We start from the raw sequence: 21,538 nt of genomic DNA on the forward strand, positions 1-21,538 counted from the left end.
CTTTTGTCGTGTGCTGGTCAGCACCAGGGCCTCTGTCATGAACGGGTTGGTAACAGGGCTTCTTTCATGTACGGGTCGGTGCCGGGGTCTTTGTCATGTACAAAGCGGCACCGGGGCCTTTGTCGTTTACAAGACAGTACCAGGGACTTTGTTGTGTCTGAGCCGGAATTAACACCTCTGTTATGTATGGACCGGCACCAAGGCCTCTGTCGTGCAGAAACTGATACCAGGGTCTCTGTTGTGAACGGACCGGCACCAGGTTCTGCGTCAGTAGAGAGACTCGCCCAGATTCCCTGTTGGTATGGCTTGCACTGGGCTTGCACTAGATTCTTGTCGACATACCTGTCGGCACCAGAGTTCCCGGCAGCTTCAAGGAAGGTGCCAGGACGTCTTTCGGCGTGTGTAGACCGGCACGAGGGCCCTGTCGGCATGCGGTACACAATCAGGCACCCAAATTACCCTACGTATACAGTTCGGCGCCAGGGCCTCCGTCGATATACGCTACGCCGGCCGACACTAGGGCATCTGTCGGCATAGGCTAGCATGCCGGCACCAGGGCCTCCGTCGGTATACGCTACGCCGGCCGACACTAGGGCATCTGTCGGCATAGGCTAACATGCCGGCACCAGGGCATCTGTCGACCGTAGATCGGTAGCAGGCATGGCTAGAAAGCGTGCACGCGCGCCGCGGGGCAGTCGATGGGTAGCTCGTGCGCGACAAATGGTGCATGACGCGGCACTATCGTGATGCCCAGTTGACGCTTTTTGTTCGCATGACGGCGATGAAAATAAACTTCGGATTTGCAAAGAACCATTAAGAAATGATGACGGCACCAAGGTGTTATTATCATGAAAACAGACTTGTTTTGGCGTGGAACATGACGGGCTATGAGACCGCTCGTTAAAGATCACAACAGCGTCGGTTCACGACATGTGCATTCAAGTTGTTTCGGATGTGTTCATGACCAAGCGGCCCACAGAAAGGCTGTCCCTAAAATGACTCAGTCGGTATAAAAACCTCACTTACCTTTTGTGTCGGGATTTTCCACCAATAAACGACGATCTGGGCAGAGCACGGGTGGCTTATGCATATATGCCCACACACCTCCATAGCCCTTGCCACTTGGCCAACTTATATCATGCGTTCTCTTGCCTGCCGAGTCATGTTTCATCTTCACGAAAGCCTACGGCATGATTGTTTTGCAATCAAGGAGATGTCACGTTAGGTGGCCCCGATAGATTAGGTAGCCAGAGTTTTATCGAAGGTTGTTTTAACTGGAAATGTTTTCTTTCTGCAGGCGTTGGTTTTAACAATTGTCATATGACTCATACATCGTGCCAAATAGGCGAGCTTAGCTGCTGAATGTTCGTAGCAATTAAAAATGCCCTATCCTATTTTCAAGGTTTTTGAACTCGTAATTCCAAAACACTGGAAGGCAACGGCCTTCTTACATCAAGTTAGCAATTTGCTTCATCTGTGCAGGGTATCTAGATTATTGACATAATTTATCAGTAACAACGACTTTGCATTAGCACTCCTGTAGACGGAACATCTGATTATTTCCATTGGCGTCTGACAGTTGCAGAAGCCGCCAGCTCGAGCCAGTGCCGCTCTGAAGCGTCGCAAGGCTGCGCCTCCCTTGTCGGACTCGGCCGAGGTGACGCAGCTGAAACGCAAGGTGGACGAGCTGCAGAAATGCATCGCGCAGCTGCGGGAGACGACACAGGTGAGCGCGGCTAACGTGGCTGACGGCGAACACCGCGTCACGTGCCGCACAGGTGGGCCGTGGCCATTTGGCTCCCAAAAATGGCGGCATTGAGCCGAAAAGAGGGTTTATACAGTGAGCCAAATGATTATTTCAACTAAAATGCCGTCCCAGTTTTACATGGGAAGCCTAATGTACAGTGCTATCGTACGGCAGAAAATAACACTGGCATAAGGAAAAGGTTATTGAAACTGCTGTTATTTGCAGTTGTTGTTTGTCCTGGTTCAATATGGCTTCCTCTGTTTGTCTGCTGTGTCGCGCCGGCTGACGGCCTATCCCGCTGACCCGCCTGGCAGGCCGGCGGCGTCGCGCCTCGCTGGCCGACGGCCTGTCCCGCTGACCCGCCTGGCAGGCCGACGGCTTGTCGTGCCTCGCTGGCCGACGGCCTATCCCGCTGACCCGCCTGGCAGGCCGGCGGCTTGTCGCGCCTCGCTGGCCGACGGCCTGTCCCGCTGACCCGCCTGGCAGGCCGACGGCTTGTCGCGCCTCGCTGGTCGACGGCCTATCCCGCTGACCCGCCTGGCAGGCCGGCGGCTTGTCGCGCCTCGCCGACCGACGGCCTGTCCCGCTGGTCCGTCTGGCAGGCCGGCGGCCTGTCGCGCCTCGCTGGCCGACGGCCTGTCCCGCTGACCCGCCTGGCAGGCCGGCAGCTTGTCGCGCCTCGCCGACCAACGGCCTGTCCCGCTGACCCGCCTGGCAGGCCGACGGCTTGTCGCGTCTCGCCGACCGACGGCCTGTCCCGCTGACCCGCCTGGCAGGCCGGCGGCCTGTCGCGCCTCGCTGGCCGACGGCCTATCCCGCTGACCCGTCTGGCAGGCCGGCGGCTTGTCGCGCCTCGCTGGCCGACGGCCTGTCCCGCTGACCCGCCTGGCAGGCCGGCGGTCTGTCGCGCCTCGCTGGCCGACGGCCGGCCCCGCCGGGTTTCTGCGTTGTGTGCCAGTCTTGCTGTGTCACCATAGGTCCACGGGAACAACAGTCTGCTAGGGTCGAGAGAAGAGCCACAAGTGGGCACACAATTCCTCCTTTGACCGCTTCTATGTCAGGAATGTTTGCCTGTCAGCGACCCGCGAGCACAACGCTGTGACGCTATCCGACCCGCCTCGGATAAACGTATCACTCGCCCTATCGCGCACCCCGTTCCGCGGTGGACCTCGATCCGACCGAGCGGCCGAGGTAGCACGCTGCTCGGCCCCGTATCGGAGCAACGCGCGGCGCTGCCGCTCGCCGGCTGGCGGTGGCGCGAGCTCGACTGAGGCAGCGGCCTGCCTCCTTCGCAGGTCGGCACGGCGCGGCCAGGACACCCGGCAGCCACCAGACCACACCGGCTGCTGCAGGGCAAGGTGAGGCAGCAGCCGGCAGCGCGCCAGTCGCCTGCCGTTGGGTGCAGCGTATGGCGTCATGTGGGTGGTGCGCGTTCACCCGCATGGGGCTTTCTGGCTCCCTGTGCCGTCATCGGAACATTGAATATCGAGCGGGTCGCGTGTTCCCTTCCATGTGTCGTCAGTCAGACGTGGGCCCGAGTGCCAGGAATGAGATCTTAGTTGTCTTTTTGGGGGAGAGGTGCTCCAGGTAAATGTCCGTCTTTATGTGCTTTTGCACAGACCTCATGTGCCCAGGTACGCGACAAAAAAGTGATATCTCACCGTTAAAGACTGCATCGATAGACTTAGCAGTTTTTAATCGATCGCACTATAACCGGTCGCAGACCTCTCTCCTTTTGGCGGCCTTACATCCTTTAGTCCCAGATGTTAACCGAGATCGGCATTTTTTTAAATAGCCATCAAATCGCCGGCCAAATGGCATGGCGCCTGGCCAGCCGCGTGTTCCGATCGAACGCGCCTCGCATTCGATTATGCTCTGGGGCCGAGAACGGGGCCGAGTGGCGCGATCGGACGCGGCAGCTGCCGGCCGCAGCGGGCGGCCGCGCGCTGGTCCACTTCGATCAGGGCCCGATTACGGCCCGCGCGCTCTGGGAGGACGGTCGGGGCTCGGCCTGCTGGAGCTCGGTCCACCACTATCCGCTGCTGGAGCTCGGTCCACCACTATCCGCTGCTGGAGCTCGGTCCGCCGCTGTCCGCTGCTGGAGTGCGGTCCGCCGCTGCCCGCTATCAGAGCTCGGCCCGCCGCTGCTCGCTATCGGAGCCCGGCCCGCCGCTGCTCGCTATCGGAGCTCGGCCCGCCGCTGCTCGCTATCGGAGCTCGACCCGCCGTCGACCGCTACCGGAGCTAGCTCGACCTGCCACCGCCCGCTGAGTGGCGGAGCTCCATTATCGACCCGTTTGTGACGGCGTGGCGGTGGAGGGCTCCGCTGCTGCGCCGCTGACAGCCGTGACAAACCGCATCAGGAGCGGGGCGGCGGGCCGGGTCGGCCGCCGTGCCGACTCACGCTCCTCCTGATGGTAACGGGCTTCGTCCGAGCAAAAGAGACCAGCCACGATCGGAGCTTGTTAATGGGAAGCAGTCGTGGCCTGGAGACACGAAGACCCACGATCTCAGGTTGTTAATTCTAACAAGTCGAGCCGAGAGAAACGACGGGCCACAATCTGATCCTGGGTAACGAATGTGGTTGGCTAAGGTGACAAGCCACGTCTTGTGCTGGCCGTGTCGGTCAGGTAGAGCCAATTGGTTTAACTTGACTGTACGGCACCAGCTGAGAGCCAATTGGTTGAGCCGAACTGTGTGGCACCAGCTGGAATGGAGGCCGTCGTGCCTGAGCGGCCACCAAGTCACTTTCGCTGGCGCCAGTGCCGAGGGGCGTGGCTCTGCAGCCGGCCCGGCTCCCGCACGACCCCTGGACGCCACCCTGCCGCCTGGAGCGGACTCCGTGCCGGCCGGACTCCGGCCGTCTCGTGACCGGTCCGGCCGTCTCGTGACCGGCTCGGCCGCCGTGCCGTCGGCCGTGACGGCGGCTGTCACCAGTGGTGAGTCACTAGTCACCAGTGTCAGCCTTTCATTGGGTGGCGCCGTACCGGAGGCGGCGGCGCGTCTCGGCGGCATCGATCGCAGCGGCTCCACAGGTGCCCCCGCCGCCGCCGCCGCTCTGTGGCCGAGCTCGCCTGAGTGCGTTGTAGCGTCGGTCGCGGATCGGGACGTTTTTACTGACCCCGCGTGCCCGCGGATCATGGTAATGACTCGGCGTCCAAGGTCCTGCCGGACGGACCGCCTAATGGCGGTGAAAAACGGCCGTCGTCGCACGGTCAGCCCTGACGCGGCTCCAGCGACGGAAGCTGCGCTGGCATCGGCCCGTCAGCTGATGCCGGCGCTCGCTGCGAGCGCGGCCCGGCCGGCGCTGAGCCGGTCGCGTGCTCCGGACTGCCGAGCTCGTGACGGGCGCAGGTGGTCCGGCGCCGAGCACAGACCGTGCACGGCCCTGAACCCTGCATCGATCTCCAGACGGCGCGGCCGAGACAGCCGCCGAGCGGGTGACCCGTGACCCAGATAGGGACTGCATCGACCGAGTAATGGGTTTATGCCACACACATTCATTCGGAGCCGTGTGGGCCTGCTCATTCCGACAGGTGTCTCGGCGAGGTTTGGTCGAGGGGTGGCGCGCGGGAGACCGCCAGGTCTCGGTTCACAGAGTGAATGGGGTCGCTGCCTTCCAGCTCGGTTTCATGAGAAACGAGCACGTAATCACCTTTAAGCACCGTGCTTATTGTCACGCCAGGAAGGGCTTTGGTGATTTCAGATTGTTTTCACATTGGCCGATGCCTCCATGAGTTGATCTCTCTAAGTCCCACAACTATCTTCATGCCTAATTATCTTCTTGATGCGGATCTATGTCCAGACTGACATAGTGAAAGACCGGAGTTACAGCAATGGATATCTGCACAGCACGAATGGATGCTTGTTACGCTCACCCTTTGTGATGTCATTCTCTTCCTTTGTCGAAAACTTGGTATTTCGTGCGAAACGCTATCAGACCTGCAACCAAACTAGCTAGTTAGGTGGGTAGACTTTCCCCTAGCTGAATCTCAAACGACCATTTACCATTCCAGCCAACCGAACAAGGGGCCGGGACCTTGGCATGCGAAGTAATCGAACGAAGAGTGACGAATGGTAGAGGTCCCTTTGTTCGAGGTGCATCGCTCCTTTGCTACCCACTCTGCGCTGGGGTTTGAATAGACGTCGTCGAACCAAGTGTCAGGCATTTGGAGTAGACCAGAAGGTCGGGCCTTCAGCTTCGTAGCAGCCATAGATTACGCGCGTCGACTGAAGCCAGACACCGCGTTTGTCGTCCGCGGTTGAGGCATCAGGCCAAATAATGACGCTGCGTCTCTTTTCGATTTCCGTGTCACGCGAGTCCGCAGCTCAGCGCCGTTCGATTCGTGTCATGCATTGGACAGCAGCGAAGAGGCTTCTGTCCCTCTATTAACTCTCTCTCCCTCTCTCTCTCTCTCTCTCGTTCTCTCTCTCTCTCCCTCTCTCTCTCTCTCTCTCTCTCTCTCTCTCCTCTCTCTCTCTCTCTCTCTACCTCTCTCTCTCTCTCTCTCTCTCTCTCTCTCTCTCTCTCTCTCTCTCTCTCTCTCTCTCTCTCTCTCTCTCTCTCTCTCTCCCTGCCCTCTCTTCACCCTCCCTTTCTTGACATCCCGCGGCTTCTCGCTGAGCTGCACGCTTCATTGGTCGCGCGCGTGCGCGCCAGCCAGCCGGCGCTCCGGCCGGGCCGCGCCCGCCAACCGACCCGCTGCGCGTCGGCGGCGGCGGCGGCGGCGGCGCGGCCCGTCCCACTGCCTGACCCGTGCCGGCGGCGCGTCCCACTGACCGCCGCTGTGGCCACGCGCCGGCTCGCGTGGGAGGGGACCGCTGCCGGACACAGACCGGCCCGCCGGCGCGCGCGCGCGCTCGCCACGCTGGCTTATGCATGAGTCGGTGACATGCAATGGCCTGGCCCACTTCCCGTGAAGTGACGGCGGCGCCAGGGCCAGATTCCGCCGTGAGGCTGCGGGCGCTCGGCCGCCTGCTGACGGCGTGCCCCTGCGGTGGTGCCAGCACCGCCGCTACCCCGTAGGGCGGGGCCCGTGCCGCGGGCTGGTGTGGTAGCGGAGCTCCGCCCACTGCTCGCCGGGTCTGGCGGCCATCTCACCTGATCTCATCGCTGACAGGCTCTCCAGGGATTGAGCCGGTGCATGCGTGCATTGCGGCATTGCTTATCTCAGCGGCCAATTTTCAGAAATTCTCTATTGGTACTACATATTGTGACGCATGGAAGGTCGCAGAAAAGTTGATGAACACATGGGCGTAGCAGTCACTGACGCCACTGGTATCCTGACACCAGCCACTTTTGGGCAAGTTGGGCTTCTTCTGTTTCTCTCTAAAACAGCGTCAAAGCGGTCAGATTGTCATCTGATGCGATCATTAGATTGGAGTCAGAGGCCCAGCGACTATTAAATATGTTTTTATTAGGTCAAAGACTCGACATCCGGAAACCGCAACTGCTTTACTTAGGCAAGGGAAAAAAAACAAAAACAATGCGCTGCATTCGCATTGCATTTCAAATATCTTATCACGTGAACCCCGTCCGCTGTGTTAACCCATGGGATGACTGTATGGTGGTGTGACGGCTGTGCTCTGATCCTCTGTCCTCTGACCCCGTCCGCTGCGTTGGCCCATGGCATGACTGTGTGGCGGCGCGGTGCCTGTGCTCTGATCCTCTGTCCTATGACCCCGTCCGCTGCGTTGGCCCATGGCATGACTGTGTGGCGGCGCGGTGGCTGTGCTCTGATCCTCTGTCCTCTGACCCCGTCCGCTGCGTTGGCCCATGGCATGACTGTGTGGCGGCGCGGTGGCTGTGCTCTGATCCTCTGTCCCCTGACACCGCCCGCTGCGTTGGCCCATGGCATGCCTGTGTGACGGTGCGGTGGCTGTGCTCTGATCCTCTGTCCTATGACCCCGTCCGCTGCGTTGGCCCACTGGCATGACTGTGTGGCGGCGCGGCGGCTGTGCTCTGATCCTCCGTCTACGCGTCAGATGAGTGGCCTGCCGACATTGAGGGAGGGCGAGCGCTACGACTCGCTGGAGGACCCCGTCACCGCCGTCACCGAGCATGGCTCGGACGTCTCTGACATCAAGCCGTCGGACCTGGCCGAGGTGAGACCAGTGGCTGCTTGCTCTCTCCCCCTTCCGTTTCCCATGCACCACGATGCGTTGATTCCACTGCTGGGTGTCGTTCGGGGTGTGTGACCTACATGGCACCTACCGAGGTGAGTTGTCGGTCAGCTATCGATTCAGCCCAATTGAGGGATTGTTTGTGCCGGTCGGTACACCGGCAGCCGGTGCACAACATGTGCAGTGTTACGGTCTGTTTTGCTGGCGTGTGTCGAGGCCGGCTGACAGGCGCCGCCGCCGCCGGTGAGACCGGCCACGGCCAGTTCGCCGTCCATGAGCGTGCCCACATGCCCCGAATCTCCGCCAGCAGCGACCTCCGGTATGGCTTCGTAAATCAGCTGATGAGCCGATAATACCGGATCGCCTGGCGAATGGACGCCGCTCTCGGCGGTGCGATCCGTCGACCTAAGCGTCGCGCTTGTCTGACCTGGGCGCGACGCATGTCTGACCTGAGCGCCGCGCTTGTCTGACCTGAGCGCGGCGCATGTCTGACCTAAGTGCCGCGCTTGTCTGACCTGAGCGCGGCGCATGTCTGACCTAAGTGCCGCGCTTGTCTGACCTGAGCGCGGCGCATGTCTGACCTAAGTGCCGCGCTTGTCTGACCTGAGCGCGGCGCATGTCTGACCTAAGCGCCGCGCTTGTCTGACCTGAGCGCGGCGCATGTCTGACCTAAGCGCCGCGCTTGTCTGACCTGAGCGCGGCGCATGTCTGACCTAAGTGCCGCGCTTGTCTGACCTGAGCGCGGCGCATGTCTGACCTAAGTGCCGCGCTTGTCTGACCTGAGCGCGGCGCATGTCTGACCTAAGCGCCGCGCTTGTCTGACCTGAGCGCGGCGCAGTCTGACTAAGCGCCGCGCTTGTCTGACCTGAGAGCGCGCGCATGTCTGACCTAAGCGCCGCGCTTGTCTGACCTGAGCGCGGCGCATGTCTGACGGCGGGCTCTGTCGCCAGCTGAGCCGGCAGGAGCTGCAGCAGCGGCTGTGCTGCCAGCTGCAGAGGGCGCACCAGCAGCTGCGCCAGGCGCACGACCTGCTGGTGGCGCAGGCCCGGGAGTCGAGCCGTACCGGCCGCACCAGGTCACGCGTCGAGAACGAGCTGCTCGCATCGCAGGTCGGTCCTGCTCCTGTCACCGCTAACGAGCCGGGTTGTGGGTTAATGGCCTCGCTGGGCGACCGACGCCACCCCTGGACAGCGGGTGGAGCGAGCGGCGACGGGAGCCCGGGGGAAACTCCTCGGCCTGGTCCGTGAGCTCATATACCCGGCCATGCTGATTGATATGTAATAGCCGCATGTGAAGCGCTCATTAAGGATCCTTCAGGAGATGATTGTGTCAGTGCTGGGCCGTCATGCGCTCATGTCGTGTGGTGATTGGTTCCATCATATGAGAAACATTGTTATTCAAACCGATCACAGTTTATTTCACGCTCCGAGCGGCGTGGTGCGTCACATGACGGACCTGCCGCGATGTGGCATTATCCGGCCGTCGCGGCGCCGGCTCATTACTGTCCTGTGGTATTTGAGTAGCGGCTCACTCAATGGGCCTGCCCGTGGCCTGGCGGCCCCGCCCTGGCGAGGCACGCCATGGCCCCGTGCCAACTGTGAGACAGTGTCGCGTGGGAACGGCCTGGAAATCCGAGATACGTGCTGCAGCCAGGCCCTGGTCGCAACTTACCGCTGGCCTACGCCGGTATCTGTTGTACGCGGGTTAGTGCCGGTCATGGAACTTGCCAACGGTTATGACGGATGAAGCAAAAGGCCGGGCCGGCAGCAGACTAACGCGAGCTCCTCGGCTCAGCGCTGAGGATTACCGACCCCGGTCACGGGTCTGTCAGTGTGGGAGGGGAGGGGGGGGGAGGGGAAGAACGTTGCCCGACCCCTCTCAGGGTCTGTGCGGGGGTGGATGTGAGAACGTTGACCAGCCCTGGTCACGGGCCTGTGTTGGGTGGGTGTGAGAACGTTGAATGACTCCGGTGACGGCTCGGTGTGGGGGTGGTTGTGAGAACGTTGACCGACCCCGGCCATGGGTCTGTGTGGGGTGGGTGTGAGAACGTTGACCGACCCCGGTCATGGGTCTTGGGGGGGGGGGGTGTAAGAATGTGACCGGTCCCGTCACGGGCTGTGTGGGGTGCGTGCGAGGACGTTGACCGACCCCGGTCACGGCTCGGTATGGGGGTGGTTGTGAGAACGTTGACCGACCCCGGTCATCGGTCTGCGTGGGGTGGGCGTAAGAACGTTGACCGGTCCCCGTCACGGGCCTGTGTGGGATGGGTGTGAGAACGTTGACCGACCTCGGTCATGTGTCTATGGGGGGTGGGTATAAGAACGTTGACCGACCCCGGTCATGGGTCTGTGGGCGGTGGGTGTAAGATCGTTGACCGACTCCGCTCACGGGTCCGTGGGCGGTGGGTGTAAGAACGCTGGGCGAGCCGGTAGCCGGATGTGTGCCGCCTACAGGAGCAGCCTGAGCTCGAGGCACGAGATGGTGACGGACAGGCAGACGGCGACGCCCGTCAGTGGGCCAGTCACTCAGCCTTGGACGTAACTAGTTTCCTCGTTGTTTGCACGAACACAGCTTTTGCCGTTTGCTCGACTTAAACGCACATTGTTTTGCGTAAACTTTGGCTGACAAATTTATATTTTGTATGCGCTGCTAACAAGGTCGCCGGCGGTTTTTGCTGTTTAGTTCAATGCTTATTCGCTAGCGTTTTCCAGTTACGGCTTAGTGAGCTGTCTTGGTGCCACGTATTCGATGCTGTTTGCGTTGTACTGGCTTACAGAAACCATCAGGCCTCTGGCCATATCTGCCCAAACAGATAGCGACTATCAAAGGCTTGAGAGGCCCAGGTCGGAGAGATTAGACAATGCTAGACGTTTTACACGTGAAGGAAGATAGCCTCGATGGTCGTACAAAGCCGTCCGAGATACATACGCCATGATAAATACGTTTCATACGCCATTATTTAGACAGCGCAAAGCATGAACTCTGTAACGCTGTGAACCTGGTTTGCTTCGTGGTGTTTTGTCGTGCTTAGCTTACATATGGCTTATACTTATTTTCCAGGGTTTTGTCGTCGTCTGTCATTTATCCCTAAAGGACACGCATACGTGGTGACCTCAGCAGTAATCAGATAACCGTTCAGGTCGGGCTAGCCATGTTTGTAATGGGGAATGTGTTGTCTAACCTGCAATGACAATAACTGGCCGGTGTGTGTGGTCGGTTTGGCTCATCTTATCAGCCGGATGTCCGGTCCTGCCGCTGAACCTGGCATGCTCCGCTGTCACCGGTGCCGCCCTGTTCCCATTGCCAGCCCTTGCTCCCGCTTTCTGCTCGGCCGTCGCCACCGCCCACACCTGCTCCGACCGCCCGCCCCTGCACCCGCTGCCAGCCCCGCTCCCGCTTTCTGCTCGACCTTCACCACCGCCCACCCCTGCCCACCCCTGCTCCCGCTCCTGCGCGGCCGTCACCACCATCCGCCCTGCTCCCGCTGTTAGCCCCTGCTCCTGCTCGTGCTCAGTCGTCACCACCGCCCGCCCCTGCTCCTGCTGCCTGCTTGGTCGTCATCACTGCCCGTCCCTTCTCCCGCTGTCCCTTCGGGCTTCGGTGGCGCGAGGCAGGTGTACGTCAGGACTGGACGACCGATTTCCATCCGAGCGACCCCGCGCCGACACGGCTGCCTGTGGTTCCAGTCGCTGGTGCGTGACCTGGAGGCGGCGCTGGCCAGCAAGGGCGTCGACCCGTCGTCGCTGCAGGAGAAGAGCCTCCTGACGGCGCAGAACCTGTGCCTGACCCAGCAGCTGCGCCGGAGCCGGGCGCGCGAGCTCAGGGCTGAGAACGAACTGCAGGAGCTGCGCGACGCCAACGAGCTCATGGAGTTTCGAATCCTGGAGCTGGAGGGCTGCCAAGAGAAGGTATGACAGAGGCAGTGATGTTCAAGCTACAAGGAACAAGACAAAACACAGACGCGGTGATCTAACGAACTAGATAAGGCTACATTTGAGCATTGGGTCATCTTTTCGCCCATGCTCGTAAAAATGAAATGCATGTGTCATAGACACGGGAATGGTTGATAGCTTGCCCAGCTTGGGTGACCTAACTAAAGCCGGTAACTGGAAGGACATATTTCCGTCCAACTTTGCAAAACGAGCTTTTATCCCATCAGTGCCGGTCTCAAACTATGCACCTTTTGCATCAGCATCATCAGATCATCATCAGGTTAGGTCATCATCAGGTCTGCCCATTTGCCGGCTGCTGAAACCACTCTGAAATTATGACGGTCTCCCCCCCCCCCCGCAGCGCAAGCTCTTATTGTCCACCCGAATCTCGGAAATGTAGCACATCCACGCGTCACTTGCTACGTCCCCGTCTCTCTTGTCCTTTTACTGAAGACATCATTTGATACATTTCATTGAATTCAGGCAGGCCGCCGAGTGGAATTTGAGAGATCTGGGACCGTATATCAAGCCAGGCGCTGACGAGCTGAAAGTGTTCGGGATGTCTTCACGTCACACGAAGATATCTAGCGGAGATTAGTTTTTGTTATGTTGTTTGGATTAAAGCCCTTTCGGCCTGTCATGACCATTTCTAGACTATGAGGTGAATGAGAATGGACAACGATGGGGCAGAACTACATCCATCTGGGGGTCCATCCGCCGAGACTTGGCCCGAGACTCAGCTCGCCGAACACAGCCAGCACTGAATCCTTCGGGGTGTGTGGTCAGCGCTCAGACGGGGCCGCCACCAGGAGGCACTCGAGACCACTCATGGCTGGTGCATGCAGGCTGCCCCGGATAAATGGAGAAAAGAAAGAAGAAGAAGAATAAGTCTGGTGCTGAGGATATTGCTGCGAAACGATTCTTCCTTTGTGACAACGTGGTTTCTGGTGCATTATGGATATCTTGTTGGGGTTAACGTCAAAAATTCTTTAAGCATGCAATGCAACATGTAAAAGCAGTGGCGATAGAAATCTAGACGACACATCTCAATAAATTTGTCATTCCTTACCACAACTAGCGCGGTGAAAATCATTTTAAACATCGCCGTGAATCCCAATGGTACACGGAGCGCCATCTATTGACGGCGACGGCAGCCAGCCGACCTCGAGGTCAGAATGAAACCTGTTTGCGCTTCTCTGCAAATAGGCCAAGTCCGGCGCGGCCGCCTGATCCCCCGCCGGCCGGCGGGCCCGCCCCGGCTCCAGTCCGGTCCGGCCCGGCGCGCCGGCCGGCCGTTACTCGACCCCCCGTTCGGAGCATGCACAGCTCCGCGCGCGCATGCAAATGGCCGGCCTGCCGACCGCGGCCGCCGCTCAGTCTGCTGACCGGCCGTGATCAGGGCGTGCCGGCCGACCGTGGCCGTAGCCGGCCAGTAGTGTGGGCTGGTGGCCAGCTGTGCTGACGCCGGGGCCGCCGTGCGCCGCTGGCTCCGCGTGAGTCCGAGACTGCGCGGGCGTCGCACGGCCCGCACGGGTGTGGGCCATCTCCGATGCTGTGAGATCCGCGCGTTGTGGACGGTTTTGACGCTGTCTGTTGCATGTCTGCGACTGGTCTGTTGCCGGCGGCTCCATGTTAATGTGTGACGGTTCTGACGCTGTCTGTTGGCCGTGTGTGAGTGGTCCGGTGCAGCGTGTCCCATGTGAGGGACGGGCTGGGCGCCGCCGGCTTTGTGCTGGCGGGTGGCGTGTTTAGCGCTGCCGGTTTCATGTGAGTCTAGAAGGCCTGGTGCCGCCCACTGCAGGCCCGTATGGTGAGGCCGTGATGTTGCCGTCGGCATGCATGCGATGCGTGTTGATGTACCTCGAGTACATGAGGGCAAGACAAAGAGGGCTGTGTATTGTGTACTGTAGTGTGCTGGTGGGGATGGTCTGATCAGTCATGTCGAGAGAAAGACGTTGTTTTGTATCGTTATGAGAGATCTGGACCGTACTGCCCTGGCATTTGGTTGGGGCCCGCCCCCCCCCCCCCTCCCCTGCACGCTACCAACGGAGACGTACTGTTTACACGAGTCGGCACGGCCATAAATACATGCTGCCTTCACTGCTGTCCGCAGCCCCCGTTGATGACCGGTACCCTTGTGTCATACTGTACCGTAGAGAAGGGTGTGTTTGTGCCTATACAGTGGCCTCCTGAGAAGAGTGACACCACCGCCGTTTGGCCAGGGGATGGTGCCGGGGCAGCACGCGTCCATGCCGCGTGCCGCTCTGAGCTTTGCCTCCCGTCTGCTCCCTCCGTGCTGTGTGCCGCTCCTTCCGTGTCATGCGCCACTCTAAGCGCTGCCTCCCATCCGCTCCCTCCGTGCTGTACGCTGCAATGGGCGTTGCCTCCTGTCTGCTCCCTCTGTGCTGGTCGCAGCTCTGAGCGCTGCCTCCCGTCTGCTCTCTCCGTGCTGTGTGCCGCTCCCTCCGTGTCATGCGCCACTCTAAGCGCTGCCTCCCATCCGCTCCCTCCGTCCTGTTCGCTGTCCTGAGCGCTGCCTCCCGTCCGCTTCCTCTGTGCTGGTCACCGCTCTGCGAGCTGCCTCCCGTCCGCTCCCTCTGTGCTGGTCGCTGCTCTGAGCGCTGCCTCCCGTCCGCTCCCTCTGTGCTGGTCGCCGCTGTGAGCGCTGCCTTCTGTCCGCTCCAGCCCAGCGATCCGGTGGCGACGGCCGCGACGCCCGCGCTGTCCCGGTTAGAGACGGCGCCATCAGCAGACACCGACGCCGACGACAGCCAGGTGGGTCAGCTCAGCTGCTGTCTCAGCTGCTAGCCCGGGTCAGACGTCAGCCTGGGTCAGCTGTTAACCTGGATCAGATGTCAGCCCGGGTCAGCTGTTAGCCCGGGTCAGATGTCAGCCCGGGTCAGCCGTTAGTCCGGGTCAGATGTCAGCCCGGGTCAGATGTCAGCCCGGGTCAGCCGTTCGCCCGGGTCAGATGTCAGCTCGGGACCACTGTCAGTCCGGGTCAGATGTCAGCTCGGGTCAGCCGTTAGTCCGGGTCAGATGTCAGCTCGGGTCAGCCGTTAGTCCGGGTCAGATGTCAGCTCGGGACAACTGTCAGTCCGGGTTCAGATGTCAGCTCGGGACAACTGTCAGTCCGGGTCAGATGTCAGCTCGGTCAGCCGTTAGTCCGGGTCAGATGTCAGCTCGGGTCCAGCCGTTAGTCCGGGTCAGATGTCAGCTCGGGACAACCTGTCAGTCCGGGTCAGATGTCAGCCCGGGTCAGGCCGTTAGCCTGGGTCAGATGTCAGCTCGGGACCACTGTCAGTCCGGGTCAGATGTCAGCCCGGGTCAGCACGTTCGCCCGGGGTCAGATGTCAGCTCGGGACAACTGTCAGTCCGGGTCAGATGTCAGCTCGGGACAACTGTCAGTCCGGGTCAGATGTCAGCTCGGGTACAACTGTCAGTCCGGGTCAGATGTCAGCTCGGGTCAGCCGTTAGTCCGGGTCAGAATCAGCTCAGGGAAACTGTCAGTCCGGGTCAGATGCAGCTCGGGACAACTGTCAGTCCGGGTCAGATGTCAGCTCGGGACACTGTCAGTCCGGGTCAGATGTCAGCTCGGGACATACTGTCAGTCGGGTCAGATGTCAGCCCGGGTCAGATTCAGCTCGGGACGACTGTCAGTCCGGGTCAGATGTCAGCTCGGGACAACTGTCAGTCCGGGTCAGATGTCAGCTCGGGACAACTGTCAGTCCGGGTCAGATGTCAGCTCGGGACAACTGTCAGTCCGGGTCAGATGTCAGCTCGGGACAACTGTCAGTCCGGGTCAGATGTCAGCTCGGGACAACTGTCAGTCCGGGTCACCTCAGGTCAACTCAGCTGTGTGCCCAGGCCAGCCCAGGTCGGTAGTTCGCCGCTGAACGAAGCCATGGCCGACGCTGGCTGTGTCCCAGTGACAGCGCCACTGATACGGTGTCATTTCCTGGGGGAGAAGAGGGATTCATTTGCCAATGTCGTGGTCATTCGTTATATGTGACGTAGGAGACCACGACGCCGGCAATTTAGACTTGCAGACGGAAGTTGCGATCGCCCGAACCACAGCCAGAACGAGCCGTTGCGCATGCCGTATCATTGTCTGAAGGCACATCACAGGGAGTTGTTGATCAGATTTGACTCTGCGAAGGCAATGGCACGTTCAGTTTTACCGCAACACCAAATAACTCACTTTCTACAGGAGAAGCAAAATTCATAGGTGCCAAGGCTCGTGCAAGGCGCTTCTCCGTGACAAAGCAATACGATTCCATGTGATGTGAAGGCTAGTGTGTAGTTTAGATAACCAGCAAGCGAGCATGGTAATCGCATATTTCACTTAAGAACTGAAATCTGAAAGCAGTACGTCAGAAATGAATCATCATACGCGCTGAATGGACGTTATGAACATTTAAACGTGATCCATGGTTTACTTCAGCTAGATGTAGACAGAACGTTCTTATGGGGCATTTCTGTTTTAATCGTCTTGTGCTAGATTATGTAAGCCACTGTTTTACGTATCATAGCTGCGTGAGCCAAGAGGGTTCATGGTCACTGATCAGTTAGTCAGTTTCCAATGAACTTCAATCAATGGATGATGGACTTGGCAATCGAGTGGCTCTAACACGATGTTAGCGCCATCTGTGATGAGTGAGTGGGAGTCCCCCTGATCACACATAGGTGGCGTTCGTGGCAACGCCTGAACGTTCGTCGATGGGCGTGGGTCACCGCCTTGGGAGATCTTATTGGAGGGAATGCAGCTTTTTGCAAAGGTCTACAAGCCAAGAGCAGCAAATGTAATATCAGAGGTACTGCAGTGCCATTTCAATTTGTTGTTTTATGAAGCAGCACATCACATTAGCCCGTTTTCAATCATGTGAGAAAACAAACATTACGCCAGGATGGCCTCCATCACTTGTGATCCCCGTCTCATGTCTAAAAACTCCCTTTCACTTAAAAGAGCACGCCAGAAAGGGGCAATGGCTGATTCAGATGCCGATGCATATTGCCGGTGATTTTAGGTAATTTGAGGTCTTCCAACTTAGTCTCCATAAACGTTTTTCTTGACCAATTCAGCCCGAGCTATTTTTTACCATTCACAATTTTTTATGTATTTTGTATCATCTATCAAGTAGTTCTTTGGTTCAGGAGCATAGTTGCCTTGAACTGCTAATTATGCCGATATATATATATATATATATATATATATATATATATATATATAACCTTAGCTTAAGACTTCACACATTTGTGAAATAGCCCCGAAAAATGGGGGAGCCCAGATAAGGAAAGCTCAGATCAGTTGGGTGAGGGAGGATTCTCGTGAAACAATTCAAAGAACATCACTGTAATCAGCCGTGTTTCACTGGTCGGAATTTCGTTCATTACAGCGTCAATATTGAAGCGTGGACTGTGCTCCACATAGTCAGCAAATGAGAATGGAAAAGAAGCTTTATGGACCCCTCTGACAGCAGATTACAGGTTGAAGTGTATTGCGGTTGTTGTTCCTTTTGCTATGCGACCTTGGGCGCCACGAGCCTTTAGAACCTCATGGGGATGCTATGAGCAAACAACTCGCGTTCTCACGATATCACCTGTCACCACACAGCTCACACTTATGGTTTATAAAGCGACGGAGAAAACCTGAGTGTTGGCGCGTAATGCGTCGCTGCACGTCCCTTTCAAACTCATGAATCGGTCATCGACTAAGAAAGCTGAAGTGACGCGAAGTCACACACGTGACGCAGCTCTTCGGCAGCGGGATTGACGGACGGCGAGGCCGAAGCTCGTTTGTTACGCCTCTACGATACAGCTGCGAACATCACCGCCGACGGCCTGCCGTGGCCCATTAATACAGCCGTGTGTTATGGAGCCGCTTTCTCGGCCGCCGACAGCCGCAGTTCAAAACGGATGCGGCTGGTGCATCACACCATCACGTACAGGCTTGATGCTGATGCTTGATGCTTGATGCATCACGCGAGGCTTGATGCTGATTTCTGGTTCGGCACAGGGGTGGATCAAGGGAAAATGGCGGAGAGGGGTGGGCACCCCACCTTTTTAGGAGGGGAACAGTCTGTGTTTAAACAAAAATAATTTCGTTGCACCCAATGAATGCGAATGATGGGGGAGGGGACACATTCTCCCTGTCCCCCCCCCCTCCCCCACCCTGTACCCGCACCTGGTCTGGTCCCATGGCCACTTCGTGCAGTGGGCGTCCAGGCTCGCGGCCACGCCACGTCCGCGCCCGTGTTGCGCAATGCTCCCGACTGGCCGGGCGCAGGTACGCCAGCATGATCCGCGGGTCCGTCAAGTACATAAATGGTTGTGCTCGTGCGCATCTCAGCTGACCTCATCGGAGGGTTGAACCAAGTGTCAGGGATAGAGATTATGTAGCCCGTACCTGGGCGGATGAATGGACAGACCATGGGCTGTGACCAGCACGCGTCTTTTTGTCGGCCTTTGTTTCCCGTCACAATGGAGTGCCTAATCTTTGCGCTGCTGATCACTGATAAGACCTCTTCGGTGAAGTCCATTCGATTAGTGCAGCCCTCCGGATAGCTGACCGGCGGAGGCAGACCTCTCAATGCGTTCTGTTGCCGCTGGCGGGTTAAATAGTGCTCTAATTAGGTGTTATGTATAAATAAGTGCTCTCTAATCTCGCTGATTCTCAACGACAATGCACCCCCTCACTGTGGTCATCAGTGGTGACGCTCCGATGTGGTGGTGTGAGCCGCCAAACATGAGCCTGATGGTCATGAATCATGAGCGCCGCACAATGCGGAATCTTGGGCGCATGCCGTCCTTTGTCTGGCACGTCAGCGGCGCTCCGTGTGGCTGATAGCGCCGCCGTGGCGCGCAGTTCGAGAGGGCAGGCGTGTTTGAAAAAGCATGGGAGCCAGGAGCCAGGCCATGTCCTTAACGAAAGGACCAAAGGGACCCGGAAAGTGTGGGTCTCATGCTTGTAAAAGGATTAGTGGGAACCAGCAACAAGGCCATGGTGTTTTGTGAAGTAAGCAGCAAAAGACAGGGAACGAACGTCTGCTGTCTGTAGAATAAACTAATGAAAACCTGGAGCGTTGTCCGTTGTTTGAGGGAGAACGGGTGAGAACTCTACGACCTGGGTCCACGAAAGAACCCAGTAGGATGTAGGGAGCCAGGGACCGTTGCTTCCGAAAAAAAATTGCGAGAGCCAACATCCAGGATCTCATTTTTACGTGGGAGCCACTGCGAATCCCGAGTCAGCAGTGGAAACTACGCACGGGTCTGCTGGCAATATCCGAATGATTTTTGCTGCTGCGTTTTGGTTTTTCTTCCTGGGAAATGTTTAAGGCATGTGCGCAACAGACATGTACACCTACAAACTACCGCGAATCGAAAATCTGCGACAAGAACACTTACGTCTATGATTATCTGCCATCCAGGACATTGACCTAGAATCCAATATTCGTTTTCGTACCCATAAATATCCTTGACATTTCTAAGTGGATCCTGAATCCTGAAAGTGCCTAATCCCTCGTAGAAATGAGCAAGGCTGAACTAGATCGCGCAGCGACCTCCGCATGTTGAGGAAGGCTGTAGAACTAAATGAACCCCAAAAAGGGTTTGCGTTTTCAATGATTTCAAACAAACATGTCAGAAAAGTGATTTTATAGTTTGCCCACCATTGTAGAAAACGGATGTAAGATGGCCCTTAATGACGTTTGAAACACACCCTTTTTCCAAAGAACCCTCCAAGAAAAATGAAAACAAGTCCTGCGTTTTAAAACATCGTTTGTCAACATTAGCAACAGAGTCCAGGACCCCAAAAGATCATTTGGGCAAAAACATGGGCATCAGTATCAGTCTTTCACAATTTTTAAGGATTATTTCGAATTGAATCACGGATCTGGGAGAGACCGAAATTTCTGTTCATTTTGGAATCCATACCCGGGATCCACACGCATTTGGACATCGAACACAAAGCGTTTCGAACGTACACAATATGAGTATCTTTGTTCACGATATTTCGCCGCTTCGCCCGTGCAGCACGAGCGTTTACGTACGGAAATAATACGTTGTGCGTTGAGGCCCACTAACATGCGCGATGCAAACATCGGCTTTTCAAACACCTGACATCTGAGCCGAACACATTCCGCCCCACTGTCATTACCCTGCGGGTGTCATTGTACCGGTCAGGGCGGGAATGCCATGGCAATATGGGCCCCACTGCGTCGGCCAGGGCGTGGCTGGCCCGTGGTTTGTGTTTTTGGCCGTGCCGTGGGCGTTGGCGCTGTCTGTGACAACCAGCACCTGACAGCTAAACCAGCAACGGCCGGCAGGCGTGCGCAGCTCTCACCAGCGGTGAGCTTTGAAGCCGAACGACTGTCATTCAGCGCCGGCACGAGCTCACCGAGTGCCTTGCGTGGAGCTTGCACCACCGCGGTCATGGGCGCTCGTTTGGGAGCTCTGTGGAACCGCCGTTGCCGCTAGCAGGATGGTCCGGCGCCGCCAACCGCTGCACACATTCCCTGTGCACCTCATTACGACCGATTGCATCCAATGAAGTGGCTGGCGTCTGAGCGACCGGTGGAGAGGGTGGCCGTGTCGGGGCAGTTAGAGGATGGCCGTATCGGGGCGGTTAGAGGGTAGCCGTGTCGGGGTCCAGCTCCGTCCGGCCTCTCGGCCCGGATCTGCAGACCGACAGCTGCGATGCAGATGAGTTGCTGTCGCCTGGACCCGGCCGCCCACATAGGGGCGGCGGGGCGTCTGTGTCTGGGCGGCCCCGTCACAGGCCTGTCACCTCCCAGCACCACCACCTACCTCCCTCTAGAGCCGCCGCGGGCGGAGGAGGGGTCGCCGGGAAAGTGCCGCCGATACGCACTTGACCTCAGTGGCGTGACCCGGAGGACCTCAGCCGACATTGCGGGCTCGGAGGTGACTGGAGCCCCTTCTCGGGTCAGGCGACGTGCGGTGACCTCTGACACCCGGTCGGTCCGTGCCCAGCGGACGGCGACGTGCCCGGTCATCAGCTGGGGCCGGGGGAGCGCTGACGCTGCGCTGTCGAGCCCGACGGCCGGACACGGCGGTGGGAGGAGGGCGCCTCACCTGGCCAGCGCGACGGCCGGGGCCCGGCGGCCCCAGCGCGCAGACCCTGCGCTGATCCCGGCCGGGTAAAGGTCCAACGTTCCACCAGTCCCCAGACGCGACAGTCCGTGCCGAGCGCGGTCTGTGGCCGCCCCGGGCCCTCGCGGCGGCGGCGGCGGCGACCTGGTCGGCGGCGGGCGGTCCGCCGCCCGCGCTGGCCGGCCGCACTTTCGCCCGGCTGGCGCGCCCGGCCAGCGGCGCGCCACACCGCTCGCGAGCCGGGCCCCCGAGCCGGCGGACCGGGCCACGGCCGGGACGCGTCTGTGACGGTGCCGCCATGCGGAACATCTTCGCCAGCGTGTTCGGAGGCAAGAAGGAGAAGTGGGGTCGGTTGGTGTGCTCTGGTCACCCCGGTCGGAGCTCCACCGCTGGGAAAGGGGTCTAGGCCATTTGGTAACATGCGCATGCTGCTGATGCGCGAATGATGGCATAGAGCGACAGTCATACATGAAGTGGCGCTCATCAGCGGCGCATCGCATTTAACCTGTGCTAAATAATGTTCGCAATCATCACAAGATCTGCAATCATACAACATAGAAACAAAACAAAAATAAATGTACAAACATGTGATCAATCACAACTAATCAAATAGCAGTTACCATCTTAA

General features: G+C 58.6%; 1 protein-coding gene across 1 annotated transcript in view; it reads left to right on the forward strand.

Annotated features, from left to right (window-relative positions):
• Positions 1-14,610, forward strand: part of LOC119111425 (janus kinase and microtubule-interacting protein 1) — a 59,155-nt gene extending 44,545 nt beyond the window's left edge. Inside the window, exons 8-14 of the mRNA XM_037235236.1 lie at positions 1,580-1,726; positions 3,043-3,105; positions 7,733-7,852; positions 8,821-8,837; positions 10,324-10,378; positions 11,557-11,778; positions 14,488-14,610. Coding sequence (XP_037091131.1) covers positions 1,580-1,726; positions 3,043-3,105; positions 7,733-7,852; positions 8,821-8,837; positions 10,324-10,378; positions 11,557-11,778; positions 14,488-14,610 — 747 coding nt within the window. The remainder of the gene's footprint in view (positions 1-1,579; positions 1,727-3,042; positions 3,106-7,732; positions 7,853-8,820; positions 8,838-10,323; positions 10,379-11,556; positions 11,779-14,487) is intronic.
• The last annotated feature ends 6,928 nt before the right edge of the window (positions 14,611-21,538 follow it).

The sequence above is a fragment of the Pollicipes pollicipes genome, unplaced genomic scaffold (assembly GCF_011947565.3).
Source record: "Pollicipes pollicipes isolate AB1234 unplaced genomic scaffold, Ppol_2.1 Scaffold_7261;HRSCAF=8764_pilon_pilon_pilon, whole genome shotgun sequence".
NCBI lineage: Eukaryota > Metazoa > Arthropoda > Thecostraca > Pollicipedomorpha > Pollicipedidae > Pollicipes > Pollicipes pollicipes.